Below are 26901 nucleotides of genomic sequence, written 5' to 3'. Positions count from 1 at the left end.
AGAAGAAGAACAATCAGAATAATGGAGACAGAAGTGAACTTGAGAGAAATTATGTCTCTTGAATTCCGATGGAACCTGACGAACACGGAGAGGCTTCCGACTCCTCTCTCTCTCTCTCTCTCTCTCTCTCTCTCTCTCTCTCTCTCTCTCTCTCTCTTTCTTCCGTCTTACGACACCTACGACTGAGTCACGTGATCGGCAACAAGAGGCGAGAATGATGAAAAGTCGCGGCGAAAGCGAGTGGAAAATCAAATCGCACCACGAAGCAGCGGCACGCGCCAAGAAGTCCGAGCGATGACGCAGCAAAGGATACGTCGCACAGTGGGCCAGGTATAGTCCGTAACACGACAAAAATCCAGAAATAGATTTTTCCTTTTTTTTTAATTAAACATTTTATTTTAACACATAACACATATTTTGATTAAAACAAAGTAATTTAATAGTTTGGCATTTAGTAGCATTCGTATTTATCACAATATAAGATAGAAAAAATAAAAAGAAAAATAAGAATAAAAATTTAAATAATATTTTCAATTTTCCTTAATTTTGAACGATTGGAACTTTCTTCGAACAGTTTCTTCGGACGTCCTCTTGGTAAATTTGAGACAGAATCCTTTGGATTGTAATATAAATGTATTTCTCCGGATAACCAATCTTTATATTTATTCTTCAGAATTTTGGTTTTGTGAAAACAATTCGTTAGATATTTATGTAATAAAATCGCAAATGCATTTACTTTCCTTGCTACTTCGTTCATAAAATTTTTGAAACATTCTTCTTTGTCATTCGATATTGTTGAAACAATAATTTCAGTTGAATCAGTTGAATGAATGATAGAGATCGACTTGCAACGTTTCTTGGACGAATAGGACCCTTTAATTTCGAAGCTTCGTGCAACTTTTTACGTGAAACAGATACACGTGTACCTAAAGACGAAAAAACAATAATGTTGTACCGGTCTTTACCGATATTGTTATACCATTTTGAAATCGTCACGAAATGAGGATTTGGAAAGATAAAAAAAAAACTGTTACTAAAAAGTGTTACCTTTTAATAGAAACATAGTTGAAGATTGAGGTTGGGAAACATCGATAAAAATATACTTTTGTTTGGAATTTTATTTTGGGACAATTTTTCATTTAGAGCAACGAGTGAATACAATATAAAGTATATACCTTGAACTAAAGGGTCCGTGATAAAATTTTCGTCAATATGTCAGAAATCAATGATACTGCTACCCCGTAATCGTAATCATAACAGAATTATGACTCGTTAATCATCATTACCAACTGCGAAAGAAACCTCTTTTTTAGTATCATTTTATGATCGACTAGTATATTCCTGGAAACTTACAACTATGCCTAATTTTACTTCGATTATTGATCAATGTTAACACGTCTTGTTGTGATAAGATTACGTGCTTATTAAAAGAAATATTTTTGTCGCGCTACGAGCAGATTTGGGCCCACTGTGCGCCGGAGAGATATCAGTCGGAAGCAGAAGGACAGGACAGAAGTCAGGACAGACAGAAGCAGCCGAGAGGACGCGAGGGTGCGACAGCCACGTGGCGCAAGCCGACAAGCCAGGCTTTAGCCGGCGAGCGTGTTTCGCGAGATACATTGTGCATTTCGCGAATGAAAACGCTCCTTACGGCTTTCAATCGCCGCCTCATGATTAATCGTCGTCGTGTCGGCCGAAGGTGAACCTCTTTTTACAATGGACACCCGCATCCGTTTCACATCCGCGCGCGATATCTGCGCGCCCGAGATGCCCGGGATTATAAATCGAAAGAAAAAGCCGCGAGAGGCGTGTACGCGGGGCGTCGCGCGTTTTCCGTCGCGAGTCCCGTCAAATATCCCCCCCCCCCTTCCCTCGTCAGGCGTCGTTTCCGCTGAGCGAAAGTTTCGCTCGGTGGAAGCGATACACAAGTTCTTCTCCCTGCGATTTCTGCCCTTTCCGCGCATCGCTCATCGGATCCCACAACACGTCGAAGGGTTTCTCGAGAAACGAGCTTTTTTTTGTACCCCCCCCTCTCCCGTCTCCCGCACCGCCGCGCCTCGTCCACGTCCCGAGCGGCGATTTATTGGCGGACGATGATGAAACGCGAGCCACGTACCTCGTCATTTTATCGGCACAGCCGATCGCGAGTTCGCGTTATTAAGAGGCCTCCGTGGAGAACGTCTTGGCCTCTCCGGCGCGGCGCCGTGACCTTGGTCAGGTAGCCAAGCGAGTAATAAACTCCATTTCTAAGTTCTTGCAATGTTCGAGCGCGAGAGAGGTAACTGTCCGCATCGCGCCATTTCTCAGCCCTTTAAGGGGCAGATTCATTTCGTTAAGGGTCGCCGATGCTCGCGTGCGCGAGAGCCCGAGGGGTCGTTGGCAGTGGAGAAGCCGATGGAATGCCCGTAGCTCGCACCCGCGGCCCACCTACCTAACGCGTCTTGGTTTCTAATTAAAACGAAAATTCGTTAACGAGGGGATTTCACCGGCGGCGGCGGCGGCGGCGGTGGCGAAGGAAGGCATGCGATCGAAAAAATCTCCGGATCACTCTCCAGTCCACTGACCGGCAGACGCAGAATCGTCGATGATCGATCTGGCGGACGATCCTCCTCGCGAGATTTCCGCGTGGGAGGATTAACCCTTGTTGTGCACACTTCTGTAGAATCGCATAATGGGGTCATACTGGGGGTCTCTCGCGAGCCCAGCTACAAAAATGCGTGCTGCAATGGAACTATTATTTCTTTGAACTGGAAAAAATTCCAGGATATATTTCAAATATATTTTTAAATGGTAGCAGCACAGTTTCTGCGAATAAAATTTGATCTCGAAAGGAAACGAAATTTATAAAGCGAAAAAAAAAACACGAGGATTGACTTTTTCTTACTTAAAATATTGTAGCGAATGTGATTTTTAATGTAGTTTTTGCAAAAATTTTGCGGAAATACTCTCGACATATGTCACTTTAAGAAAAAAATTAATACAATAGCAGGACTTTGAAAAAAGTTTCTCCAGACAGGAGAGTGTCAACTTCACTTCACAGTCAGAATCGTACTGACGCTTCGTGCATGGCGTATCGTGCTTGGGCTGAAAGAGGAGACACAGAACCAACAGTAGATAGCAGTACAAGTCCTATTTTCGAAGATTAACATACCATAAATCATCATTGAAAATCTTTGGGGTCGTTTTGACCCCATCGTGCATAACAAGAGTTAAGTAATATCGCCAGACAGGCGGCGCGCGCTTCGAGAAATTCGGCGAGTTCGCAAAACGCGTGCGACTTTCACGAGTAAGTACACGCAAGAGACCGTTTCCTTTCCGCGGCCGACTCGGCAACGATTAGATAAGCCCCGCTTCCGTTTTCTTGGCGGTGCCTAGGAAATCGCGGGAGCCACGCCGGGAGCTCGCTCGTAGGAAGCGCGCGCGCGCGCGCGTGTGTGTGTGTGTGTGTGCATGCACGCGTACGTATGTTGCGCCTTTACGCGTCAATTAGCGTCTAGAAAAGTTTTACGCAACGAGCGATGATCGATGAGAGAGGAGACGGGAGCCCGGCACGGGATACTATAATTAAACATTTACGTAATGCCCACCTTCGGATCCGAGAGCGAGGGAACCAATATAAGAGCGATGGACTGTAGCGCACCGAAAATACGCGCCTTGGAATTCCCTTCCCTTCCGAGCGCGAATTCTCTCTTCCTCTTCCCCCCCCCGCCCCCTCTCTCGTGCCTCTTCGTCGACAGCCGACTCGCGCAAACACGCTTCAAGAAGTAATCCACGTGTCGCCGCGAGACGAGAAGTCGCAACGCGGCGCGCAACGCTCGGAGCCGCTGGTCGAAAAGACAGAAACAAAGTTACACGCTCACGCCCGAAGCCGAACGGCGTCTCGAAATTGTCTCGGCGAGTCTCCTCGTCGCAGCTAAGGCGAGCCTCGTAATGGACGCGCACGCGCATATTCTCATTCGTGATCCGAACTAGCGCGAGCAGCACGCGCTGCGTAACCGCGATATACTCTCGCACTCACTCACCGCCGACAGCTGCACTCCTTGTTCCGCGCGCTCGAAGAGGCGTATTCCACAAGTACACGTATACATGTATACACATATATAACACGCGCGCGCGCGCGCGCGTACTCCGCGGAGCGCACTTTTACCGCGCGCATTCACACTTCAATCTCGTCTCGTTGCCGCATTCGCGAGACGCGAGACTGCGGTCTGAATTCCGCTCGGCAATTCCGCTCCGACTAAAGTGCGGGAGCTTCGCGTCTCGCGCGAGAGACGGCGCGAGACGGACTGAGAGAGAGAGAGAGAGAGAGAGAGAGAGAGAGAGAGAGAGAGAGAGAGAGAGAGAGAGAGAGAGAGAGAGAGAGAGAGAGAGCCGCGGCGGTGTATAGGCGTGACATCGTTAATTGCAATGAGTCGCGTCATCGGCGAAACATAAATGGGGAACGCCCGGAGACGAGCCGGTTACGGGTCCGGTCACGAGAATCCCCGAATCCCAGTTGATGTCATCATCGGCCGACATTCGACGTCGGTATCAATCGAGGTACTGTGACCCGCCGCGAGAGAAGAGAGCAAGCGAGCAAACTCGCGCCCGAGCGGAGGAAGGAGAAAAAGGATTCACGGGGACACACGTGTGTGCACGCGATCGCGATGATGACACGCACCCTACCCACCCACCCATCCACTCACGCACGTGCGGCACGCACGCGCCAACAGCGAAATGATTCCGCGAGAAAGTACGACAGCTTTGAAATCCAGCGCGCCGATCGGAATGCGATCATCGCGCAGAGACTAGCGCGTCGTCGTTTCATACACGCGATTTCTCCGATGATTTATCCTCCCTTGAACACGCGCCAAGAAAACGAGAGAGAGAGAGAGAGAGAGAGAGAGAGAGGAGCCTGCGGATAGGTCGCGCGTGGACGAACAAAGAGCAACACGCATGTAACGCGGCGCACTTCCCTAACGGAGGCCCGAAATAATCAAGCGGAAATATTTCGCGCGCGTGTCCTCCGATTAGTGTTCCGATTCGGGAGCGGCCACGGTATAAGAAAAAACAGTAGATTCACTCAGTGGCGGTGCTTTTGATCTCAGGTGCTGCAAGACCGCCATGTATTATTGGTTGTGCGCGGGTTATAATTTGAATGACAATGAATAATAGCTAAAACAGATTTATTGCTGTTCCTCAATATTTACTGCCAAATCTATAATATACATTATAAAATAATATAAAAATATGAACTATTATTAATATAATATATTAGTAAAACGACGCGACGGAATCGCCAAGTTTTATAATAGCGGAATCGCGGATCGTCGCGCTGCAAACGTGCTGCTTCACGACGAGCCGGGATAAACGAACGGCGCAGAAGCTCCTTCCACCGAATTTGTGTATCGCAACTTTGCGAATAAACGGGCAGCGAGCACTTTTCTTCGGCTCGTTTCTGCCTCTCCCGTCGCGGCGACGAGTCCCGCGAAGGGACTTCCCCGGGGAGTTTCCCCCGGGACAATGAATTGATTTCCTCCACTTTTCCTCCGACGATTCTTAATTACTTCGACTTCTTCACGCTTCGAAATTCGCGAAAAGTCCGTTATTTCTCGGTCTTATTCGAATAATGGCGGAAATGAGAACAGCGACCAATGAGCCAACTAATTCAACGAGAGTTCCAGGTAACAGAGAGGAACGAGGGGGAGAACGAGGCGGCGGTGACGTCTCTTGAGGTTCCCGACAACCCAGAGAGAGAGAGAGAGAGAGAGAGAGAGAGAGAGAGAGAGAGAGAGAGAGAGAGAGACACGGGCGGGCGGGACAAAGAACGAGCGTTGTATAAAGAATACCGCCCGGTATCAGCACGTTTCAGCTCTCGCAATGGACGACCTTGCCGAGTTATTCTCGTCAGGGTCGCAGAATCGCCCCTGCGAGAATCCGTCAGTCAGACAGGCAGACAGACAGACGCGCCTCGTACTCCGACTACGGTAAGTACGAATGCGAGAGAGCTATTATGCGTAGCACCCTGTGGTAAGCCACCTTTCGAGGGTTCGCAAGGCCGCGCGCTTGCCCCGATTTGGAGCAAAACCGGCCGAGCAGCAACGTGAGCAAAAACGCTCCCCCCGCTTGGGGCATGTTAGCCGAGCACTCATTATTGACTTCGTCAATAAATACGTCCGTTCCGTCGCTCCGGAATTTGCCTTATCATCTTAACGAGATGAAAAGTGACGATTTTCTCGATCCACGTAAACGCGGCGTGCAATTCACAAGTCACTCTCTCTCTCTCTCTCTCTCTCTCTCTCGCGCACGCGCGCGCACCGCTCTCATAATTGGACCTCTTGGACACGTGTTCAACTGGCATTCGTTCAAATTTATTCCAACCTTAACAAATTAAGCAATAAAATACTAGTAAATCTCGCGAGAATAAACGCGCACCTGTGAGCGCTGGGAATCTTGAAGAAATCGAATCCCGAGGGACGTAAATTTTCGCGCCAGCGGATCGTTGAATTTGAGGAGGGAATTGCAATGCGGAGCAGGCCGTTTTCAAGGCTGCTTTCACGAATGTTTTCGACAGAACGGTAGGATCAATGGACTTGAAATTTTTACAATATATTCATTAATGTTCAAAGTATAAAATAAATTTGTTACTATCTACATGGGAAGTACACGTAAGACTTTAAACGCGTTTATCTGGAAACATCATTTTCTTAAACTGTCGACACGATCAAGCAAGAACTGAACCGAATAACTTGAAATTTTTACACGATACACAGTAGACATGTAATTTTCGCCCCTGCCTCGAACACAATTATATTTTATTTTATTTATTTTTTTTAAACATAATTACAAGTTGAAAAAAAGTTTCATTTTCGATACTTGTTTTCTTTTTGTACAGTCATTATTTTTCCGAACTTGGCTCCATTGCCTTCTCATTTTGGTACGGGCTATAATGGTAACCGTATATCTTAAAAATCTTTCTCATTTCTTGGTTTCTGAATACGGAATTATATCGACAGCAAACATAGAGCTCGCAAACGGATGACTGCATTTTTATCTATAATTACAAATTGGATCGGTTCTTGTGATTCAATAAAATCTATTTTATACTTCGAACATTACACGAATACACTGTGAAAATTCCAAGTCCATTGATCTTACCGTTTCTGTTAAAAAAATTCATAAGAATAGCCTTGAAGACAGCCTTCCGCATGTAATCCCCCCCCTCCTCCTAACCGCTGACGGCGCTGACGGGCGAGAATTTCGGCTGTCTCTCCGCTTTGCTTCGTCGTTAGATCGTTGATAATAAACGTTACATGAGCGGAGGGGCATGAGCGACTTTTTCGCGAGACTCTCCTCCGCGTCCGCGCGGTGCAAAATCTAGATGGAAAAAAGAAATGAAAGGAGGGAAAAAGAGAGATACTCGGAAACTGGTTCTCGAGTGATACGCCGGTGCGAGGAGCGACATCCGAGAACGGAACAATGGGGGGAACCTGTCCGGTTATCCTGACGTCGCGAAACGCAGATGCAGCTCCCGGTAGAAGCACCGTCGCCGTCGTCGTCGTCGTCGAAGTGCACCTGCCGCTTTTCCCTCCGCCGTGCTCGAGAGCAGTCCTCCTCAGCCGGCAGTATGAATTATTTCGAAGCGTGAGTCGCGCGCGCGCGCGCGCGCGAGTGGGATGCGACGACTTTTCCCGTGGACTCTCCTCTTCGCGCGAGGACGAGGATCGCGCGGCGTCTCCTCGCCTTCCGCGGCGGAAATTAACACGTCTCCGGCGCACGAAGCAGCGACGATGATTGTGTCGCTGCGCCGACGAGAGTCTCCCGTTCCGCGAGCGAATTTTCCTCCGCGAGCTCACTCGAGTTGCGTAAGGCGAGAAGCCCCGATTCCGTTCCCCGCCATCGCCAATCTCTCAGATTCATCATCGACGAGCGCGCGCTCTCCAAGTGTGTTTCGAGAGGTGTTAAGAGATGATCCTGCATTAAGCTCGTCACGCGGTGCCGCAGGAAGATAAATCGCGCGCGGTGAACGCGCCGCGCACGCTCGACTTGATACACCGCGAGCTAATGATTGATTCCCTCGGGATTTAGCCTGGCCTAGGATTGGTCGATGCTGAGGACGATTTATCACCGTTGGCCGATACGTTGAACTCGTTTAAGCCACGCGGACGACTCCGCTTGCCAAACCCGTGGCGGACGTTCGCTGATTAATGACGCCCCGAGTCTCGTCGTGATTGTAATAAAAGCTAACGGAGGAGGAGAGTTATCGCGCGCGGCCGAGCGCTACTTCTTCTAGGAGAAGTTTCACGGCGTTGCCGATTCGCGATTCGCGTCACGTCGAAGCTCGATACTTCGCCAGCGGAAAGTCGCGCGGACGCGACGACGTCTCCGTCGAGACGAGGGCGAGCGCCAAGTAACTGGAAGTCGTTCGAAGAATCGAAGGATCTACAGAGAAAAGCAGCGACGCCGGGTAGCGCGGACTCCCGCCATCGTCGCCGACGATATCGCGCGACAACTTAAAGTTCCGCAACCCGCGGAAATATTCTGCGCTACGCGATTGCCTCGTAAAGCGTCCCCCGCGCGTCGGCCGCACGAAGAAAGCGCGGCGGCGAGGTGTCGTAAACAGCGGATGGTTATTCCGCCCGACTTCTGTTACGGGCTTATTATTCCCTATTTCGCGGCCGCGCGGCGGGCTCTTTACGGCCGTCGCGCCAAAGTGGAACAATCGTCGCGGAAATCAGCGCGCGCCCGGGTCCCGGGATCTACCGGGCCGGGGCTGGCTATCGCGAAAGTTCGCCGGCGTGCACACTGATGGAAAAATATACTTGAATTAACCTATAATCTCACTATATTTTGTAGTTCATTTTGGCGTCAACCATATTTTTATAGTTCGTGGAAACCTGCAGAAAATAGTAGAATAAACACAAATATATAGTCAATGATTGTCTTAAATAATTGTTTAGTTACTTTTACCACATATATGGTGATTTCTCATTCACAAATATAGTGAGATTTAATATTCATATAGTTAGCAAATATTCTGGTAATATTGACTATATAAATATAATATATGATAATAAAATATAAAAGAGTTACTTCACCTACCATTTTATATTTGTATCCATACAATAATTTTCGTTCAACTTACTATGATTCTTAGTAGAAATATTATATGGTTGGTTATACTGTATGCCTATATCGTAATTATCACCGATATTATGGTAATACTTACTATAAATATGATATTTCGGACTGTAATTTAGTTACTATAGCATTATAGTAATTCCAAATATCACATGCTTTTCTCTCAGTGCACGTCCGCACATATCTCGGCAGCGTCGGATGGCAGGCTGTTTACGAACAGCAGGCAGCCGCGAGATCGCGAGCGACGAACAAGGTGCTGCGCGCCGCGCCGGCATAACGAGCCGGCTCTGCATCCAGTCGCCTGTTTGCGACCGGGATCGCGCGAAATTGGAAAGCGAGCCGGCCGATCAGCGCGATCGGACCGCGACCATGTTGTCCCGGATGAACGGTGGAGTATCGATCGCGATTCAGCCGCGAGTGGTAATCCGCAACGATATCGTCGCCACCGGTGAGCGCCGGCTTCTCGCTATCTCGCGGCTCTCTAAGGATATCATCATGGGAGCGGGATATAATGGGGAAATGGAGTGTACAGGATGTCACAGACAGACAACTCGTACCAGCCGATTTTTCTGTAAATGCGACACTTTAGAGGAAAATGTTACAGACAAAAGTTGTCGGGTTTAAGGGGTGGACAACAAGACAGCGGTAGCATCTTGTTTGCGCAGACGGCGCCACTTTCGAGATACATTCGCTGATCATCAATTTTCTTAAATGGAAATCCCAATTTCTTATTATGTGTCATCTTTTTCTGCTAATTAATTCGACAGACTTTTGTCCGAGACTTGTTTTTATTTGTCTAATATCTTTTGAGATATTATTTAAGGAAAACTTGATAACTTTTTTAACCATTTTACCTTACGATATTTCGCTAACCATTTGTCGGAAGAAAAAGTGGGATTTTTTTTGCTTTATCCGACGTCAAAAATATTTTCTTACAATAGCGTGCTGACGTTTGTTAATTTGATAATTTTGATATCCAAAGATTTCCAAAGGTTGATAACCTTGATCGATTGTTCACACGCTTATGAAAGATCACGAAATTCTCGGAGGATCGCGAGATATCGGCAGAAATAACGAGAAGAATCAAGAGACACGTGCGCTTGTGAGTGGAACGAGAGAACAGCCCCGTGCTGCGATCCTGAAGAGAACCCTGATCACCGCCGAACGCTGCGGTGATTTTTCTGTAACATTCCGATTCTACGGCCACGATTTCGTGCGCGCCCGCAAACATGCCTCTGTAATAGCTTGAATGTATTCGCGTTCCCGACTCGACGGTTTCTCTCTCTCTGGCGCATATTTATTACGCTTTCGCGAAAAGGGAGCGAAAAGGAAAAAGGTGCGCGCTCGGCGCGGCCGGGTGTAACTTTTGCGGTAGAAGCCGAATAATGATCACGCGGACGCCGAGGAAATCGGCTGAGCGTTCTCGACGCATTTGCATTTCGCTCTTAATATCGGCCCAACAGTTACTTCATTTCGCCGGCGCACGCTTAATCGCGCTCTTAATCGCGCGGGGTAACTGTACCTAAACGATATATATCTTTGAGTATATCGGCAATAACTTGTACTTACGACCTCTCGACTACCTTCGCGGGGAATGTTAATTAGCCGTTACCAGCCCACCCCGCGCGCTTTCCTCTTCTCGTCGCTGTGCGAGGCGAGCGAGTATTCGCGGAGTGCACGATAATCACGAGGAAGTTAGACGCGAGGAAGTGTGCGTAATAGGCGCTGATTCCGTAAATTCTTATCACGCGATACGCGTATCTCATACCTGCCGAAGCAACCGTCTCTCGACGTCTCCTCCTCTCTTTGGAGGAGTTAGCGAGACTCCGTCTCGCGACCGTTTAATTCCCAATACTCGTCATCTTACGCGCAAAACTGAAATCAGCGGAAAAGACAGGCGAGAGCTTCCCGCGAGACTTTCCCGCTCCTCGCACATCGCGAAGGTCACGCAACGCGAAACGTCCAACGTCGCAAAATACGGCGGGAGAGAAGCAATTTCCAAGGGAAAACGAACGAATCCGTTGAAAGTAGAAGTCTCTCACGTAGGAAACCCGCCGGAGCGCGGAGCGCTCCGTGATCCTTTCTACGAGGAATCCCCCCTCCCCCCCTCCTCTCCATTACACGAGGCGATGATCCGAGGGTTGTTAAATCACAGTTTCACCTGATTTAATCGCGATAAAAACTGATCGCGCGACCGTTTTTCTCGGCGCTCTCGCGAGAACGTGCGTGCAAAAGTATGAGCGGTCGCGTCGCTCTCTCTCTCTCTCTCTCTCTCTCTCACTCTCGCTCTCGCTCTCGCCCAATCTGTTCTGCAGGTGGTGGCGGTGCGCACACTGGTCCCCCGGGAGATACGTTGTTTAAAAAATCTCTACAAATCTGAAATCTCAATGAATCTTCAACTATTTTCTTTTTTTTAAACGTTCGTCGGTGAATTTGTAACGAATTACACGAGCTCGATTTGCGATTGGACATTCGAGAAATTGTTTGTCTAATCAAAAATAAAAATAATATCTGTATACCCTTTCTTCATGTTTTAATCCATATTTTCTTTTGCACACTTACGAGATTCATGGCATTCATTTAAGCATGGGCATTAATGTTTTATCGTTCCATCAGTCTCACTTACCGTATTGATAAATCGTTCTCTTTTTACAGTTTTCTGCAGTATACTATTTTATCCTCAATCAGCTTATAATTTAAACAGATATCGTCGTCAAATCACAAAACTGTACAATTTCGACGATTTATTGAAACATATATTTGTTATGTATAACTGTTTCTCCCAAGTGCATATTCGTTCTCAGCGATCCCAAAAACCGCCCCCCACATACCGTATTTTTTTGCAAATTTATCTAATTTTGATATTTTGTGTCTGCCATTTTGATTTTTCATTTGGAACAGCATTTTTCTGCGACAGTCTGTTCAACCATGGAAAGTCTCGCGAAATAGTCAGTATCATGGAAGGTTGTTCATCAACCTTTGGTGAAAATTTCTACCTTTCGATTAGACAAACAATTTCTCGAACGTCTAATCGAAAATCGAGCTCGTGTAATTTGTTACAAACTCACTGACAAACGTTTAAAACGAAATAGTTGAAGATTCATTGAGATTTGAGATTTGTATAGATTTTTGAAACAACGTATCTTCCGGGGGCTCAGTTTGCGGTGGCGATGGCGGCAACAGTGAAGGGAATGGGAACGATTATATTGTAATCGTGCAGGGGAGTGCGGCGAGAGCAGCCGGTGACATCAACGGGTGCCTGCTTCAGGCGTTAACCAGCGGTCGCCGATAAGGATCTGACCGGCACCCGTTGCTCCGCGCACCGCCGTCTTCGCCGCCGGATTTATGCACCGGAGCATGAAAAAACAATTAAATGGCGTGGCAAGCGAGTCGCGTGTTGCGCTTTTGGTTTCCATCGTGCGATCGGCTCTCGTGGAGAAGAGAGCTGGCAGAGAGGAGACTTTTCCCGCCGACACGGTCGCGAGGCGGAAACGACAAGGCGCGCGCGTTAACTCATTGAGACTCCCGCGAGATCTTGCGAAATTCCGTCTTCTCATGTCGAGAGAGTACGAGATCGCGCAAGGTCGATCCGGTTAAATACCGCCGGTCACCGGCGCACGAAGATATCTTGCGACTGCGCCTCGGAGAAGAAGGAGAGCCGCGCGCGACGGAGCGAGAGATCGGGCGTGTGATTAGGAGAGAAGATTAGATTCTAGTAGCGTTATAATTAGCGCGAGACGTGGCTTGGATAACGGCCTAAAAACACGCATCTGTCTCTCAGTCGTCGTTACACGCCGCGCCGCGCCGGGGCAATTATCGAGGAATCGTCCGCTGATTTGCGCCGATAACGACGCTGAGCGAGTAACGCGAATGGTGGGGTTTGACGGCGCGCGGCTTTTAAAAAAAGGCTGGAAAGAGAGCGAGCGTGGTAGGGTAGGAGAGATAACGCGTTCACGGCCAAGCTTTCCCGAGGTGGCTCGGTGAAAGATGTACGGTGACATCTTCCCGGTGTCGACGCGAGCGCGGGGGCTCTATCGGTATAATGGGATAACGGTTTTAGCTTTCCAACCGGAACTGATCTTGCTCAATGACCCTTTGTCATCGCCTGCTACACGAGCGATTGGACGGCCAGGATGAATCGGCGCAGAGGGAGATGCGGAAGAAGGAAAGTGTAGTCGGCTTGAACTTGAAGAGATCACTCGCATCAAAATATCGCGCGAGGGGGATGCGCGGGTAGACGTCGCGAATAGGCCGCGAAAAGTGCTAATTTTATTAGAGCGAATATTGGGAACATAGAGAAGTCCGGGATAGATGGGCATAGGGGATAGATGGTCAGTTGCTATAATTTTGTTAATATATATGCTAGGCGTCAGCGCTGTTCGGTCAGTTGTAAGTTGGATGTACCACGAGTAAGTGTGTGTTTCATCCTAATGCCCAGAAACACTGCTATTGTGAGTAAATAAATGTTTTATGTTTCTAGTAACCTCTAAAATGTGTTTCACACGTCGAAAAAATACTTAATACTTAAAAATATTTAATTGCTTAATTAATTAAATTAAATTTATTTAATTTATAATAATCTTGAAAATTCCAAAGGTCGATAAGTTAACAAAAGTTAGGGCACTATTATAGTAATAGTTCTTAGTAATAGGAAATAGGAATAGTAATAGGAATAGTAATAGGAAATAAACCAATCAGAATACTCATTTCTATTGCCACGCTTGAAACGAAAGACTCTGATTGGTCCATTTCCTTATGCGTTGTGCATTATGCCTTTATGTAAGAGTGTGTGCTTCCCGCTTTACCCTACACATCGCCCCGTGTTCTTAGGGATTTTATTTTTTCAGATATGGAATAATCGCCGAGCTTTCCTTTGTCGCGACACACGGGCTGTGTGCGCGCGCGAACTCATCTCTCACGATACCCATTGACCCTGACAATGAGTCAGTGATACCGGAAGTAACGCTTTAGCGGGCACTTTTGTCTACGGCAACGCTCCTGGAACTGACATGACGGCAGAATAGTAGGAATTAAGCATCTCGGAACTGTAAAATCCGCGACCTGCGGTCTCGATCCTCAGGTGCGTTTGTATCAGGATTACAAGCGTGAACTCGGCAAGAGCCGAGGCTGAAGAATCATCCAAATGAACAGGCTAGTCATTCCAACTGCGATTTGCCGCCGAGATATTCCGTCGCTTTACGCACGGATGTTAATGTGTACAAAAGAAAAATAATCAAGCACGAGAAAGAATAAAGATGACCAATGGCGATAAGAGAGAGCGAGAGCGAGAGCGAGAGAGAGAGAGAGAGAGAGAGAAAGAGAGAGGTACGAGCGATGGGCGTTTCGCGGCAACACAATCGACCTCGACGGTCCTCGTGCCGCCAATGCCGCCGTTGCACGCGTCGCGTTATCACGATTATGCAACGTGAGAAGGCAGGGAGAAGCAGAGGGGGTGTGAGAGAGAGAGAGAGAGACAAAGAGACGCGTGACGAGAGTTATCAACCGCAGCAGCGTGCCGCTATCGGCGCGGGAATTGATCTCGCCAACACGCCCCTTCGAAGGGGACTCGCGGTGACAAAGGGAACAAGAGAAGGCAACGCGAGAATAGATCGTGCCGAGACGACGGAAGTCCCAGGGTAGTTGTAGCTCGAAAGCTACATCGCGCGTCCGCGATTGACACGAGCAAGGTGTGGAAGTATCATCTCGGCCGGACTACATTTTTTCGAGAAGCAAGGATCTTTATAGGAAGTATCCAGACGTTGGTCGCAACGTCCCCCGCGGCGCTCTTTTCAAGTATCGACATCTCGATAGCATCGCGTCACGGCAGGTCTAGCAACTGGAGGGTCATACATCGCGGCAACGAGACGAGAGAAAGAGAGTGAGAGAGAGAGAGGGGGGGGAGGGGAATGTAAGGCCGATGACGAGATAACACGAGAACTCGAGTACGCTCCTGTTATCTGGGGAACTCCGCCGTCAACTGGCGCAGGCGAGAGAATCAAGTTATCGCTCTCGTCTCCGCCTGCGCTCGACATACGAATTCCATTAAACACACCGCATCGCGGTCGCCGCGAGTGCGTGTAAATGTGCGCGATACACGCATACAGGTTCCGTATCGAACCGTGACGTAGAGCGAGCATTGCCGATGTTTTTGTCTTTGTGCGTTACGTTCGCAAGTGGAGAACGATACAAGGAATCAAATGACCCGGAAAAGGGAGGAGGAATGTGCGCAACGAATTAGTCGCGTATACGAAGCTCTCGAAGATTGGCGTGCAACAACACGTGAATACTTCGCGTGACACTCCACCGAGCGCGTTTGTCAGGAAAAGATTTCCGAGCGCTGTCGGCTCGGAAATCTTTCCTGATTTTGTCAGCTCGCTCTCATCGTCGATTCGTAAAATCTGCTTGTGCACATCCTATATATATATATATGATACATATATGATATATTGACTGTCACATAACTGACTATATCAACGACGAATATTTATTCACGCGAGGTGACAACCGCTAGCAGTCGCGTGACAGCGACTGCCCAAGTGTTAATCGCAAGCAATCTTTCGCTTGGAACAACGAAAATCGTCGCGGCTCGCGTTTTCCAAATTCGCGACTGGGATAACGTGACTCCCGCGAGACGAGCAACAGATCGCATCGCGATGTCGAGCCACGTGAAAGCGCGACTCTAACGCTACGCTAAAAACGCCGGAGGTTTCTCTGACAAAAAGTGAAAATGCGAATCGGAGTCGATAACCTCCGCGCGCGAAATATAAAGCAAGGAGCGGCAAAGTCGAACAGGTCGTCGACCGGTTAATCGCGCTAGTAATTGACAGCATCTCGCATTGGTTGGTCTCTCTCTCTCTCTCTCTCTCTTCCTCTCTCTCTCTTCCCCCCCTCTCTCTCTCTTAGACCGGCCATCGTGAAACGCATCCGCGTGATCGTGGTAGCGCGATCACTCGCGCGTATCGATGTCGTACGCGACGATAAGAGGAACTTTAGCTAACTCGCCGTCGGACTCGCCTTCGACGGGCTCAAACTTGGACGGCTGTGAAAAACTTGACCGTCTCATTAATCGCCTGTCCATTCGCTCGCGAGAGCTCGGCTCGGTTTAAAACTTGTGCTAATTAATGGGTAGGAGGCAGATGGAGACGGAGCAGAGTTTTAATTCCCGTGTGTCGTGGGATATTCCGGACAAAATCGGAGCAATGAGAGAGGCGTGCCAGCCAGGCATTTTCCCGTGCGCGAAGCTATCTGCGATAACTGATCGAGTGATCAAATGTTGACTCAAAGCTGAACGCTCACATAAACACTCGGGACACTTCTGCGCGCTCCGGCGATGCTCCGGCGATGCTCCGGCGATGCTCCGGGGGGAATTCGCGCCGCCGTCTGAAACGCTGCTCTGCACGCTAAGTACTACATACTGCGCGCCATTTGCCACGCCGGTGATTCCTCGACTCGGCCGGATGTCGTCGGAAAAATGGCGCGCGTCGTCTATAATGCGAGAGAGAGAGAGAGAGAGAGAGATTACGTACGAAAAGAACAAATGGACAGGCCGTTTCCTTCGGAGGCATCTGGGAACGCGTCGCGACCGCTATCGGCAGGATCGCATCGATGATGATGAGGCTGCTGTTCGCGCGAGTGCCGGTAAGCTCATCATAGAGCGAGGTGTCATTTCGAGTTCTCGTCTTCGTCATCCGGCCGGGGAACCGGTTCCGCCGACCGGCGGTGTCCGAAGTTCATTGATTCCCGATGATCCGAGGAGGCTTCCTGCCACCTGAGAACCGTAAAAGCGACGCGGCCGCGTTTCTCACTTTAGCCTCATCATCGTGCCAGCCGTCACCGATGCCCCGCGCTTGATCGCTTAACGAGACCCTGTGGATTCGAGAGGAAGCGTATATTCGCGCGAGAGACGTCCATCGAAATCGGCGCTTGGTCGCTAATCGGAAGGGGGGGGGGGAGCGATGTTTTACCCGCGGGAAATTATTCGCGCGCCCGTGAAACCTCCGTCGATACGACCTGGAAACCACTCGACCTGACATGTTTTTACAGCGTTTACAACCAGAATAAAAACCAGATCGTCGTCCGCTGCCCGCCGAATCGGCCGGCCGTCTGCAGCGAGATGTCGAGTAATAACTCGACTTGCCCGGCGGAAATGTAGTAAAAAGTATCCGGGCGTCTCGCGAGTGCGCGATAGGAACATGTGACTCTGTGAATATTTAACTTTTTTTTCGAAAACAAGGACTCGCGTGAGTCATGAGGTCCTCCTCGTCCATGACTCCAAATTGGTCCCTGGCACCCTAGCATTTTTTCCCCACCGCTGAACTCATTGTTTAACATTCAACGCAACGCGTTTATCTCCTACGCGAACAGATGCAATAAGTCTGCCAGAAACGTTGCCGTTGTGAGTCTCAGCAGCCGCTCCACGTATGACGAAGCCTACTCTTATCCCTGAGATCCTTTCCTCAGCGTGAAGATGCTGCCGAGATCGCGACTCGGCTCTCGCGTCTCTACGCAGCTCCCGAGAAAACGCGATGCGTGTTAATTAGATCCGTACACGATCCGCGATGGCGATTAGAAACTTTGATCGGACGCACGCGAGTTCAATAACCCGTGCCAGAAACCGAACGGCGCGTCCGCGTCAGAAGACCCCGGCGATTCACGTGGTGGAGCTCGGGAGTTCTGCACCGAGGCATCGCGCGCGGAAAGCAAAAGAGACCGCAGGGAGTGAAGATCGATAAAAGTGAAAAATCGGCGCTCGAGAGAGAGAGAGAGAGAGAGAGAGACAAACCGTCGCGTTCGCCAGCGTCATGACGCACTGGAAAAGTAGACTCGTGCACGTGAAAAGTATATGATATTTGGAACTATAATGATATGATAGTAACTATAATAATGATAGTAACTAAATTATAGTCCGAAATATATTCATAGTAAGTATTACCATAGTATTAACATAAGTATTACCATAGTAAGTAATTACCATAATATCGGTAATAATTACGATATAGGCATAGCACAACCAACCATATAATATTTCTACTAAGAATTATAGTAAGTTAAATTAAAATTATTGTATGGATACAAATATAAAATGGTAGGTAAAAGCAACTCTTTTATATAGTCAATATTACCAGAATATTTGCTAAATGATGACAGATGTAACTATGATGAATATTAAATCTCACTGTATTTGGGAATGAGAAATTATCATATATGTGGTAAAAGTAACCAAACAATTATTTAAGACAATCATTGACTATATATCTGTGTTTATTCTACTATATTTTGCAGGTTTCCACGAACTATAAAAATATGGTTGACGCCAAAATGAACTACAAAATATAAATGAGATTATAGTTGATTCAACTATATTTTTCTATCAGTGTGTCTAGCGAAGCCGAAGAACAGGAAGAACAACAGAACGCTCGTGTGAGCGCGGAGCATTCATCTCCGCGCGGGGACACTCGCGTCGATCCACGAGGAAAGTATCGAGACCGCCGCGAGCTGCGGCTACGTTTCATACTTGGCGCCAAACGGCGCGAGGAGTTTTAGGATCGGCGAGGAGGTGCCGGGCGGTAACGAAAAAGCTTGGACGCCGGCGCGCATGAGCGTGTACGTTCGCTCGCAATTACGTATGTGGGTCACGTCTGTGGAGAGAGACCGGCCACCCACGTGAGCGAGCGCGAAGAGGTAAGACCTCTAATAAGAAAGGAGGGCTCTCTCTCTCTCTCTCTCTCTCTCTCTCTCTCTCTCTCTCTCTCTCTCTCTCTCTCTCTCTCTCTCTCTCTCTCTCTCTCTCTCTCTCTCGCCTGGTTGGGCGAAAATTTCCTGACACTTCGGCGCGGGTATCGTGCACCGCCGTCGCCGCCGCTGACATTTTACGAGTGTAATAAAATAATCGCCGCGTCCGCGGGAACGGTACGTTTCCCTTCGCGGACCTTCGCGCCAACCGCAATCGCGTCTCTATGATCGACGGACCAAGTCGCGCCTTCCTGATTTAATGTACAGGGTGAGTATTTTTCATCTTAAATAAAGGTTGTATGATGTTGAGGGGGGCGTACAATAGTGACCTTGGTTTGACCTTGGGACATGACTACTTAAAGTCAGAGGATGATCAGTCTAATTTTCTCAAATGGAACCCCCTATTTTTCATAGTATATTCTTATAGTTGACTTCAAGACCTTTCCAAAACGCTATGATAAAGTATCTTTTTGTTGAGTACTTTCCGAGTTGTATCCGAGACTAGAGATGAGCTAGAGATTCAAGACGCTGCCACATAGACGTACAATAGTGACCTGTTGTACGTCATGTTATATAAATTCACGTAAATCCTGAGAGGCCAGGGGGGACTCAAGCACCCCAAAAGGAACAGAAAACTACCGTTGTTCCTGGGTAGCGCTAAAAGTAGAATTAGAATAAAAAGTGTATTTAAAAAATTCAAGGTGATCTCTCGACCTGAGCTTGAGGACAGTATATCGAAGTCAACCGAGGTCATCATTCTTTCCTTTTCTCAAACCTAATCGTTTTAAGATAATGGATTGACTTAACCTTCACCTGTTAACTTTTGAGTCTCATAACTCGGAAAGTACTCAATAAAAAAATACTTTATCGTAGCGTTTTGGAAAGATCTTGAAGTCAACTATAAAAATATGATATGAAAAATAAGAAATTCCACTTGAGAAAATTAGGTTGACCATCCTCTGACCTCAAGTAGATGTCCCAAGGTCCAAACCACAAAGTCACTGTACGTCCCCCTCAACATCATACAACTTTTATTTAAAAAGTTTTTTTTTTGTAAAATTGCATATTTTCGAAATATTTGCCTGCTGAGATTAAAAATACTCACCCCGTATATTCGCGTCTGTAATTTGCACCGCGCTCTTGTCGAGCGTGCGAACATGCAGTTGACGGTCGACGGAGAGACGACGAGGATGCGGCGCGGCGCGGAACGAATTTGTGAAAATTGCGAGGGGGGGGAGGGGGTTAGTGAGCTCGGGCGCGGAACACGCGCGGAAACGGCGCGATTGCCGAGTGGGGTTTGTTCGCCGACAGAGCACAACCACGTGGCGAAATTTGGCAAAATGACCACGCGCGTCGCGACGCGACGCGACGCGTCCACAAATGGCGCGGCGGATGGTCCGTGGTCGTAACCAACCCCACCACGGCGTGTGATGTTGGTCGAGAGCGACGAGGCTTCTCCAAAAATAGGACAACTTCGACGGCGTCCTCGCCGTCCACGACGTCGGCGGCCAGAGACCGCGACACCTTGGACCTCGCGCGCGCGGCGGCGCAGCTCAGTGGCTCGCGCGTTTTCCGCGCAGATCGATCGATTTCCGAGTCGATTTGTTCGCTGCAAAATCGAGTATGTCATTTTTTGACAAGCATAAGCGCGCAATTGGCTGAAGCCGCGCTCTTTCTTTACGTGCTTCTAGTCGTCTCGAATTACGTCATTTCATTCGTTTAGATATTTAGATTTGAAAGAAACGTTTAAACGTATCAAATGTTACGTGATTGCGAAGACGACCAGAAACGTGCAGAAAAGTTTCAACCAAGCATACGTTTGTGCGTGCTGAAGTACATAACTCGCACTCGGATTTGCAGTGTTTCTCACTTGAGACTCGATCAGCGACTCGATCTACGCGCCGGAAGTCCCTTTGAGAAAGATGAATCTGAGTGATCACATCCCACGTGATCGTCAACGTTGAGGGTGTACTCTCAACTGTCGTGAAATAGGTTATTGGCAAAAAATCCATTCCTCAGGTAATCGCGAGACGAGACGAATCCTTCTACAGCTCTCGGTAGCGCACCCACACTCTCCTCCTCCTTCACTTTCCACTCTGACAATTCGTTTGAAGCCGTCACACCTAGACGCTGCCGCTGCGCGGCCATTGTAGTCGCGTGTGTAATCAATTTGCGAAACTAATTTATCAGTACGCCCACGAAAATTCGCACCAGCGGCGCGACATCAAAGGTGTTCGCGCGCCCACGTGTACCGAGCCGATCGCTCTTTCGCAAAAATCGGCGCGAGCTAACGCTAATGCATATGGCGATCGGAGGCAAGGCTATTTATAATGCAGACACCGTCCAAGGCGGTGCCAGAAATAACAAATCTCGAAGTCGTAGGTCACGCGAATAAAACGACGACGACGCCTACCGCGATAGACATTAGCTGTGACGTGTTTCGATACGCGCGCGCGTTACGGACGACAATCATTACGAACAATAATTAATGACGCGCAACTCGACTAGAAATTTTGATCAGATTCACCTCGCTTTGATAAGGACCTAATAGGATGAATGAAAGATAAGTAAGTCAGTCCTTATAATGTCCTAACGACAAATGAGTAAGAAACACCTTTATAAGGTTATAATGATTGGGTCCACATTAGGACCTTAATGTACCAACCTAGTGTATGATATAATATAGTTTAGTTGATCATCAGGTTCTTGCCGGGATCTTATTCATTGTACCTAATATGATTTGCATCATCAAGTTTTAACAAGACAATTTTTGGGTGTCATTTCCAAATATAAAGATGTTTGCATTGGAAAAACACTTCACTTGAATTCACAGATCACTTGAATATAATTGTAAAATGCTATAGAAACTATCCTTTTTTTAGCAGTCAATAAATAGTTGTAAAATTAACATGTAAAAGTGACATGCAACTTTTCTCCTAAACACTACTTTATGTCTCGTCACCTTGTGATACTCTTTATGATCTTATGATATTCATTTTATGTTTCTTTTCCGAAACATTTTACAAGTATGCTCAAGCGATCTAAAATATTGTTTCATGTAAATATCTTTTTATTTGGAAATGACATGAAAGAATGTTCAGCGTGTCATTTCTTATTTCTAACGTCATCATCCAATATAGCCGTGGCGAGTAATCAGGAGCCATAATTAAAAAAAAAAAAACGTAATAAAGATTCCATAAGATAACTCAATAATGACCTGACTATGAATCCTTACTAAGGTCCTGATATCCACGCTGCGTTACATGACTTACTAAGACCTGATAGTATCACCTTATTGGGGCCTGATGTCCAAATGAGGTTAACCCGATCAGGACCATGGGATAAATTTCTAGTCGGGAATTTATCCCTTCTTCTCAAACAAAGAAAAAATCGTCCAACACGCTCATCTTCCTCGGGATGACAATTTCGTCACGAGAGACACGCAAGTGAAACACACAAGTGAAAGGAGAAAGAGACAGATCGGCCAAATCGAGCGTAATATCCTGCTCTCCCGACGGCAAATGAGCCGAACTCTCCGTTAACGATTTCCCGCACGGTCGATCGATCAAAGCGACACTGAAAAGAAAGGTCGTACGTAAAGCGATCCGTGTGGGAAGACGGTATTTTCACCCGCGCTGAAAAATACCACACCGGAAGAGGCTGGGCGGCTAAGAAAGTTCCCGGTCTGTTCGGCCGCGCGCAGGGCAATTGTGATGTCGACCAATTAAGCCACGGCCCACGCCCGATTTTTCATTTCGCCCGTGCCTCTCTCTCTCTCTCTCTCTCTCTCTCTCTCTCTCTCTCTCTCTCTCTCTCTCTCTCGAGGCCTCTTCCGCATCGATAACATCTCCGTCATCCCACCCTCGAATCATTTACGGCCGGACTCGGCCGGCGCGGCGTTGCTCAACGTCGCGCGCGATTCTCTCTCTCAGTCGCAGAATGTCTGACTTTGCATTCCTCGTCGTGGCGACGCCGACGACGACGATCGTGGAAACGTCTTGATTATTATTTCCAAAAATCTAGGTCAACCGACTGAGAATATCCGAAGGGGAAAGGGATATCGGTCGCCCGAGTCACTCCTCTCTTTCTTTTTACGCGTCTTCCGCGTACGACAAGCGTCTCGGGTCATCTGTTGTGTAATTACACGGTATTATCTGTTAGCCACGGTTATTAAGCAGCTCACGACAATGACCCTCCTCCGTTCAATCGCATAGCTCGTCTAGCGTAACCAGACGAGATATCGAATCCCCCCCCCCCCCGAGTGCCGCGATTGCACGTCGGCTCGGCCGAAGCTCGCGCGTCGCTCCGCGCCGAGTTCTTCGCGCGAAAATCATCGATCGCTGATCAGGCGAGGGAATAGATGACGGCGGCGCGTCATCTATCTTGCTTAACTCGCTAAGCTCGCGGGCCATTTGGTCAAGTATGCGCCGAGCGTAAAACTTTCGTCGGATGCGTTAGAAGCGCTTACGGTGATGCTTGATGGCTTCCGTCATCGTGAAGAAATGCGGTACACGCGCGACGTGTTATTAAGGGAGCCAGGTTATTGCCCACAATACAGCGATTCCAAAGGTCGGCTTAACACCGAAAGCACGAACCTCGGTGCGCTCGCAACTGTACTAAACAGCTGTTGGGCGAAACGGAAAAGATGCCTTCGCGTCGCTATTTTTCTCTTTTCCTCTTTCGCCCCCCCTCCCCCGCCTCTCTCTTTCTTACCCTTCTCCATCTCCCTGCCCATTCTTACGGCGGCGCGGCGAAACCAGTTTCGTTTATCAGAGAGAAGATGCAGACTTACCACATGGCTTGAACGGACACCGGCTTGAAGATATGTTGACGGCCGCAAACGCTGACCTTGAAACCCCTGGAAAATAAGAAATCCGGAAGTGAGATCTCGCGATGGTCTTTAGGGACCGCGACGCAGTCGGGCGGGGTAATCCTTCTACAGAGAGCACGCCGCTGCCGAAGGACTATTTTGCGAATAATCGAGGCCGGCTCTCTGTTTTAGGACCCCGCCGCTTCAGTTACTTAATTTACAAAGAATGGAATCAGCCTCCTCGAGTTTTTCGACGTGCGTTGAATCTCAGGAACACGGGGACACGTGTTTGCCGGCAAATACGTGTACGAATTTACTTGCACAATTGCGATCACAAGTATCGAGTGTCACTTGGTGACGATTTCGAGTCGATTCCCAGAAAATTGACCTTTTTGCTGCAAAAGGTCGACTCTTTTAAATCGACTCGTTTCTCTCCGATTTTTATGCAAATTAATTCCTTCGAACGTTGAGCCAAATTGAATTCTTCATTAAAGGAAACAACGTTGAGGAATGAATGTATCAACGGATATCGAAACTCGGTTCTCTGTTGAGAAGAAGCGATCTGCACAAAAATCGAGCAGAAAAGGATCATCGATTTAACCCTTTGGAACACGTATTTTTCAGAAATTCGAATCACATGAACATTTATATACGGGGGTTTCTGGGGTCACTGATGACGAATCCGTTATCAGATTTTTGAAATTCAAGATGGCGGCCGCAAATATGAAAAATTAATTAACCGGAAGACAATGTCAGGTAAATATATTAGAATTCCATGATCCGCCAACTTGAATCTGCAATCTTGAACAATGAGTTTTGGACCTCGGATTCGTAATCAGCGATCTTGACAGCTAACCAAAGTACAATTTCAGTCAATCATATAAAAATTTTATGATCCGCCATCTTGGAAAATAAAGTTTAGAATTTGGACCTCAGATTCGTAATCAGTGAGCTGAAGAACTAACCAGAATACAATTTTGGCTAATTTTATGTACATTCTATGATTTGCCATCTGGAATCTGCCATCTTGGAAAATGAATTTTAAAATGTGGACCTCAGATTCGTAATCAGCGACCCACAAAACCCCCATGAAAATCTTGATTTTGAGTAAAATATTCGCTCACAGTTCGTGGAAAATGATTTTTTCCGTAAAAATGTTCTGTAAAAATGTTCCGAAAAGAAACCCTCAAATAACGAGAAAACCCTCAAATATGAAATATTTCATGAAAATGTGAGAATGAATAGGTGGTAAGTATACTTACCACTATGTCTCAAAGGGTTAAAAAGATGGATTTTCTGACGATCGGATCAAAATTACCCATCGCCACTACACCCTGTAGCGATCGAAGCGATCAAAGCTACGTGAAGCATATTCATTTCTAAAGTCTCTTCTAATAAGTATTTTCGGTCAAGGACGCCTGCTAGGACTACACACGCGTTTGCGCGTGCACACTCCAATCTCCTGCGGAGGGGCAACATCGATCTACAAGTCGGACGGTCAAAGTCGCGATTTCGCCGTTACACGCAGGCGGGCTTCCAAAGTGCAACGGTAACGCAATTCTCGCGGTTGCGACATGGAAAGAGGGGCGTGTATCCAGTACAGCCATTAATTACGCATTATGTAAAGGAGATCGCGCGAGCGCGAGCATCACGATTCGCGTATCGCCGTCGCCGCAATACGCGCCGGTCAGATTTCCAGGAAATCGTTGCCGATCCTGCGGATCGTCTCTTCCAGAGAGAGAGAGAGAGAGAGAGAGAGAGAGAGAGAGAGAGAGAGAGAGAGAGAGAAAGAGAGAGAGATAGAGAGGAACGGTACTCGTCGCGCACACACAAACGCGCGAGCGTTGCGCGAGGCATCATCCGTGAGCGGCACAGCCAAGTCTGATTGAAAGACAAAAAAAGAACCACCGTCGACATTGCGCCTTTCGAAACCGTCGAACGAGTATCGATCGCTTTCCAAATCGCAATAAGACCGCGCGGCGTGAGACCGTAACACGTAACGGGCGGCGCGCCGCGATGTCAAAATTCGCGCCTTACGCAACAGTCCGAGTTACGCACAGATAAATTGCGGTTACGTAACCGGTCAAACGGCGAAAAGGAGGAAAGAAGGGGGGAGGGAGAATTCGGTCGAGCATCGCCGTTAAACGTAATTGCGGCACAAGACTGTTCCGCATCGTTCCGGAATTCAGCGGAAACAACGCAACGCCGTATTCTCCTCTCCTGCCGATCTTGCCCCCCCCCCCCAATTGCCCCCTCGACGAGAGCTGCACACGAGGACGGAAAAAATGCAATTCCCCGCCGAAATTACCCGGCTGCTGCACCGTTATCGTCCGGATCGTAAAACGAACGCGAGCCTTCCCCGGGCATTCCTCCTCCTCCTCCTCCTCTCCGGTTCTCGGATCGTACATATAATTCACATCTCTCCCCCTCTCTCTCGTCTCGATTACAGTTACCCTCTTACGCACATTCCGCGAACGAATTTTACGGTCGACCTTCTGCATCCTCGAGACTGCATCCTCATCGATCCGAAAAAATCAAGCCGCGCCGCCGCGATCGCAGAAGGTCCCCGACGACGCTTGACTTCCCGGTTGACCTGCGGCAGCCGCGATTCGGCGTTTCCTGGACTCGAATCACCAATTGAACGATACATATGACGCGACAAAGTCGCCGAATGAAACTCGAGCCCCCCCCTCCCCCCGCGAGCATCCACTCCTTGTATGGACAAAAGACGAGAAATCTGCCGTCATTCTCTTCAGGTTACAGCCACGTCGCAGGGATCTACGTGGGTTCAGGAGAGGAGAGAACCGTGCGCGGTTCAATGCGACGGCTTAATCTGCTTAATTGGCACGCAAGGTCGCCCGCGGCGATGTGGATTAGCATCGCGTAACCGCGACTCCCGCGCCGCTAATCCCGACCAAGTTCACTAAAGCCCGCCACTCGAATCGCGCGACGCTCGTTATTTAATCTAGTCGCCGCCGCAGCGCAACACGTGCGATTCTTCTAACCCTCCGACGACGATCGGTCGTGCTCTGGGCGCTCATATCAATAGAGCCACGTCGATATATCGAATCGAGCCGGTGAACCGCGACCGTTACGGCATTGAACGTGTTAAACTCTAAATCCTCCGTGCTTGTGGTCTGCGCGCATGTACGCGCTGCTTAAAGCTGCGCGAGGCGGAGGAGGGAGAGGGACGGCAATTCGCTAACCCGAGGTTAAGTAATCCAGACTGTGTTGCGGCA

At 48.2% G+C, this 26901-nt stretch overlaps 1 protein-coding gene across 1 annotated transcript in view; it reads right to left on the bottom strand.

Annotated features, from left to right (window-relative positions):
• Positions 1 to 26901, bottom strand: part of ssh (Protein phosphatase Slingshot) — an 88226-nt gene that overhangs the window by 14662 nt on the left and 46663 nt on the right. The window contains exon 5 of the mRNA XM_025302734.1: positions 23645 to 23710. Within this exon, the coding sequence (XP_025158519.1) occupies positions 23645 to 23710 (66 nt within the window). The remainder of the gene's footprint in view (positions 1 to 23644; positions 23711 to 26901) is intronic.

Source organism: Harpegnathos saltator, unplaced genomic scaffold (assembly GCF_003227715.2).
Source record: "Harpegnathos saltator strain DR-91 unplaced genomic scaffold, Hsal_v8.6 scaffold51, whole genome shotgun sequence".
Lineage (NCBI taxonomy): Eukaryota > Metazoa > Arthropoda > Insecta > Hymenoptera > Formicidae > Harpegnathos > Harpegnathos saltator.
The sequence above is the reverse complement of the archived record's forward strand: the minus strand, read 5'-3'. Positions and strand labels throughout refer to the sequence as shown.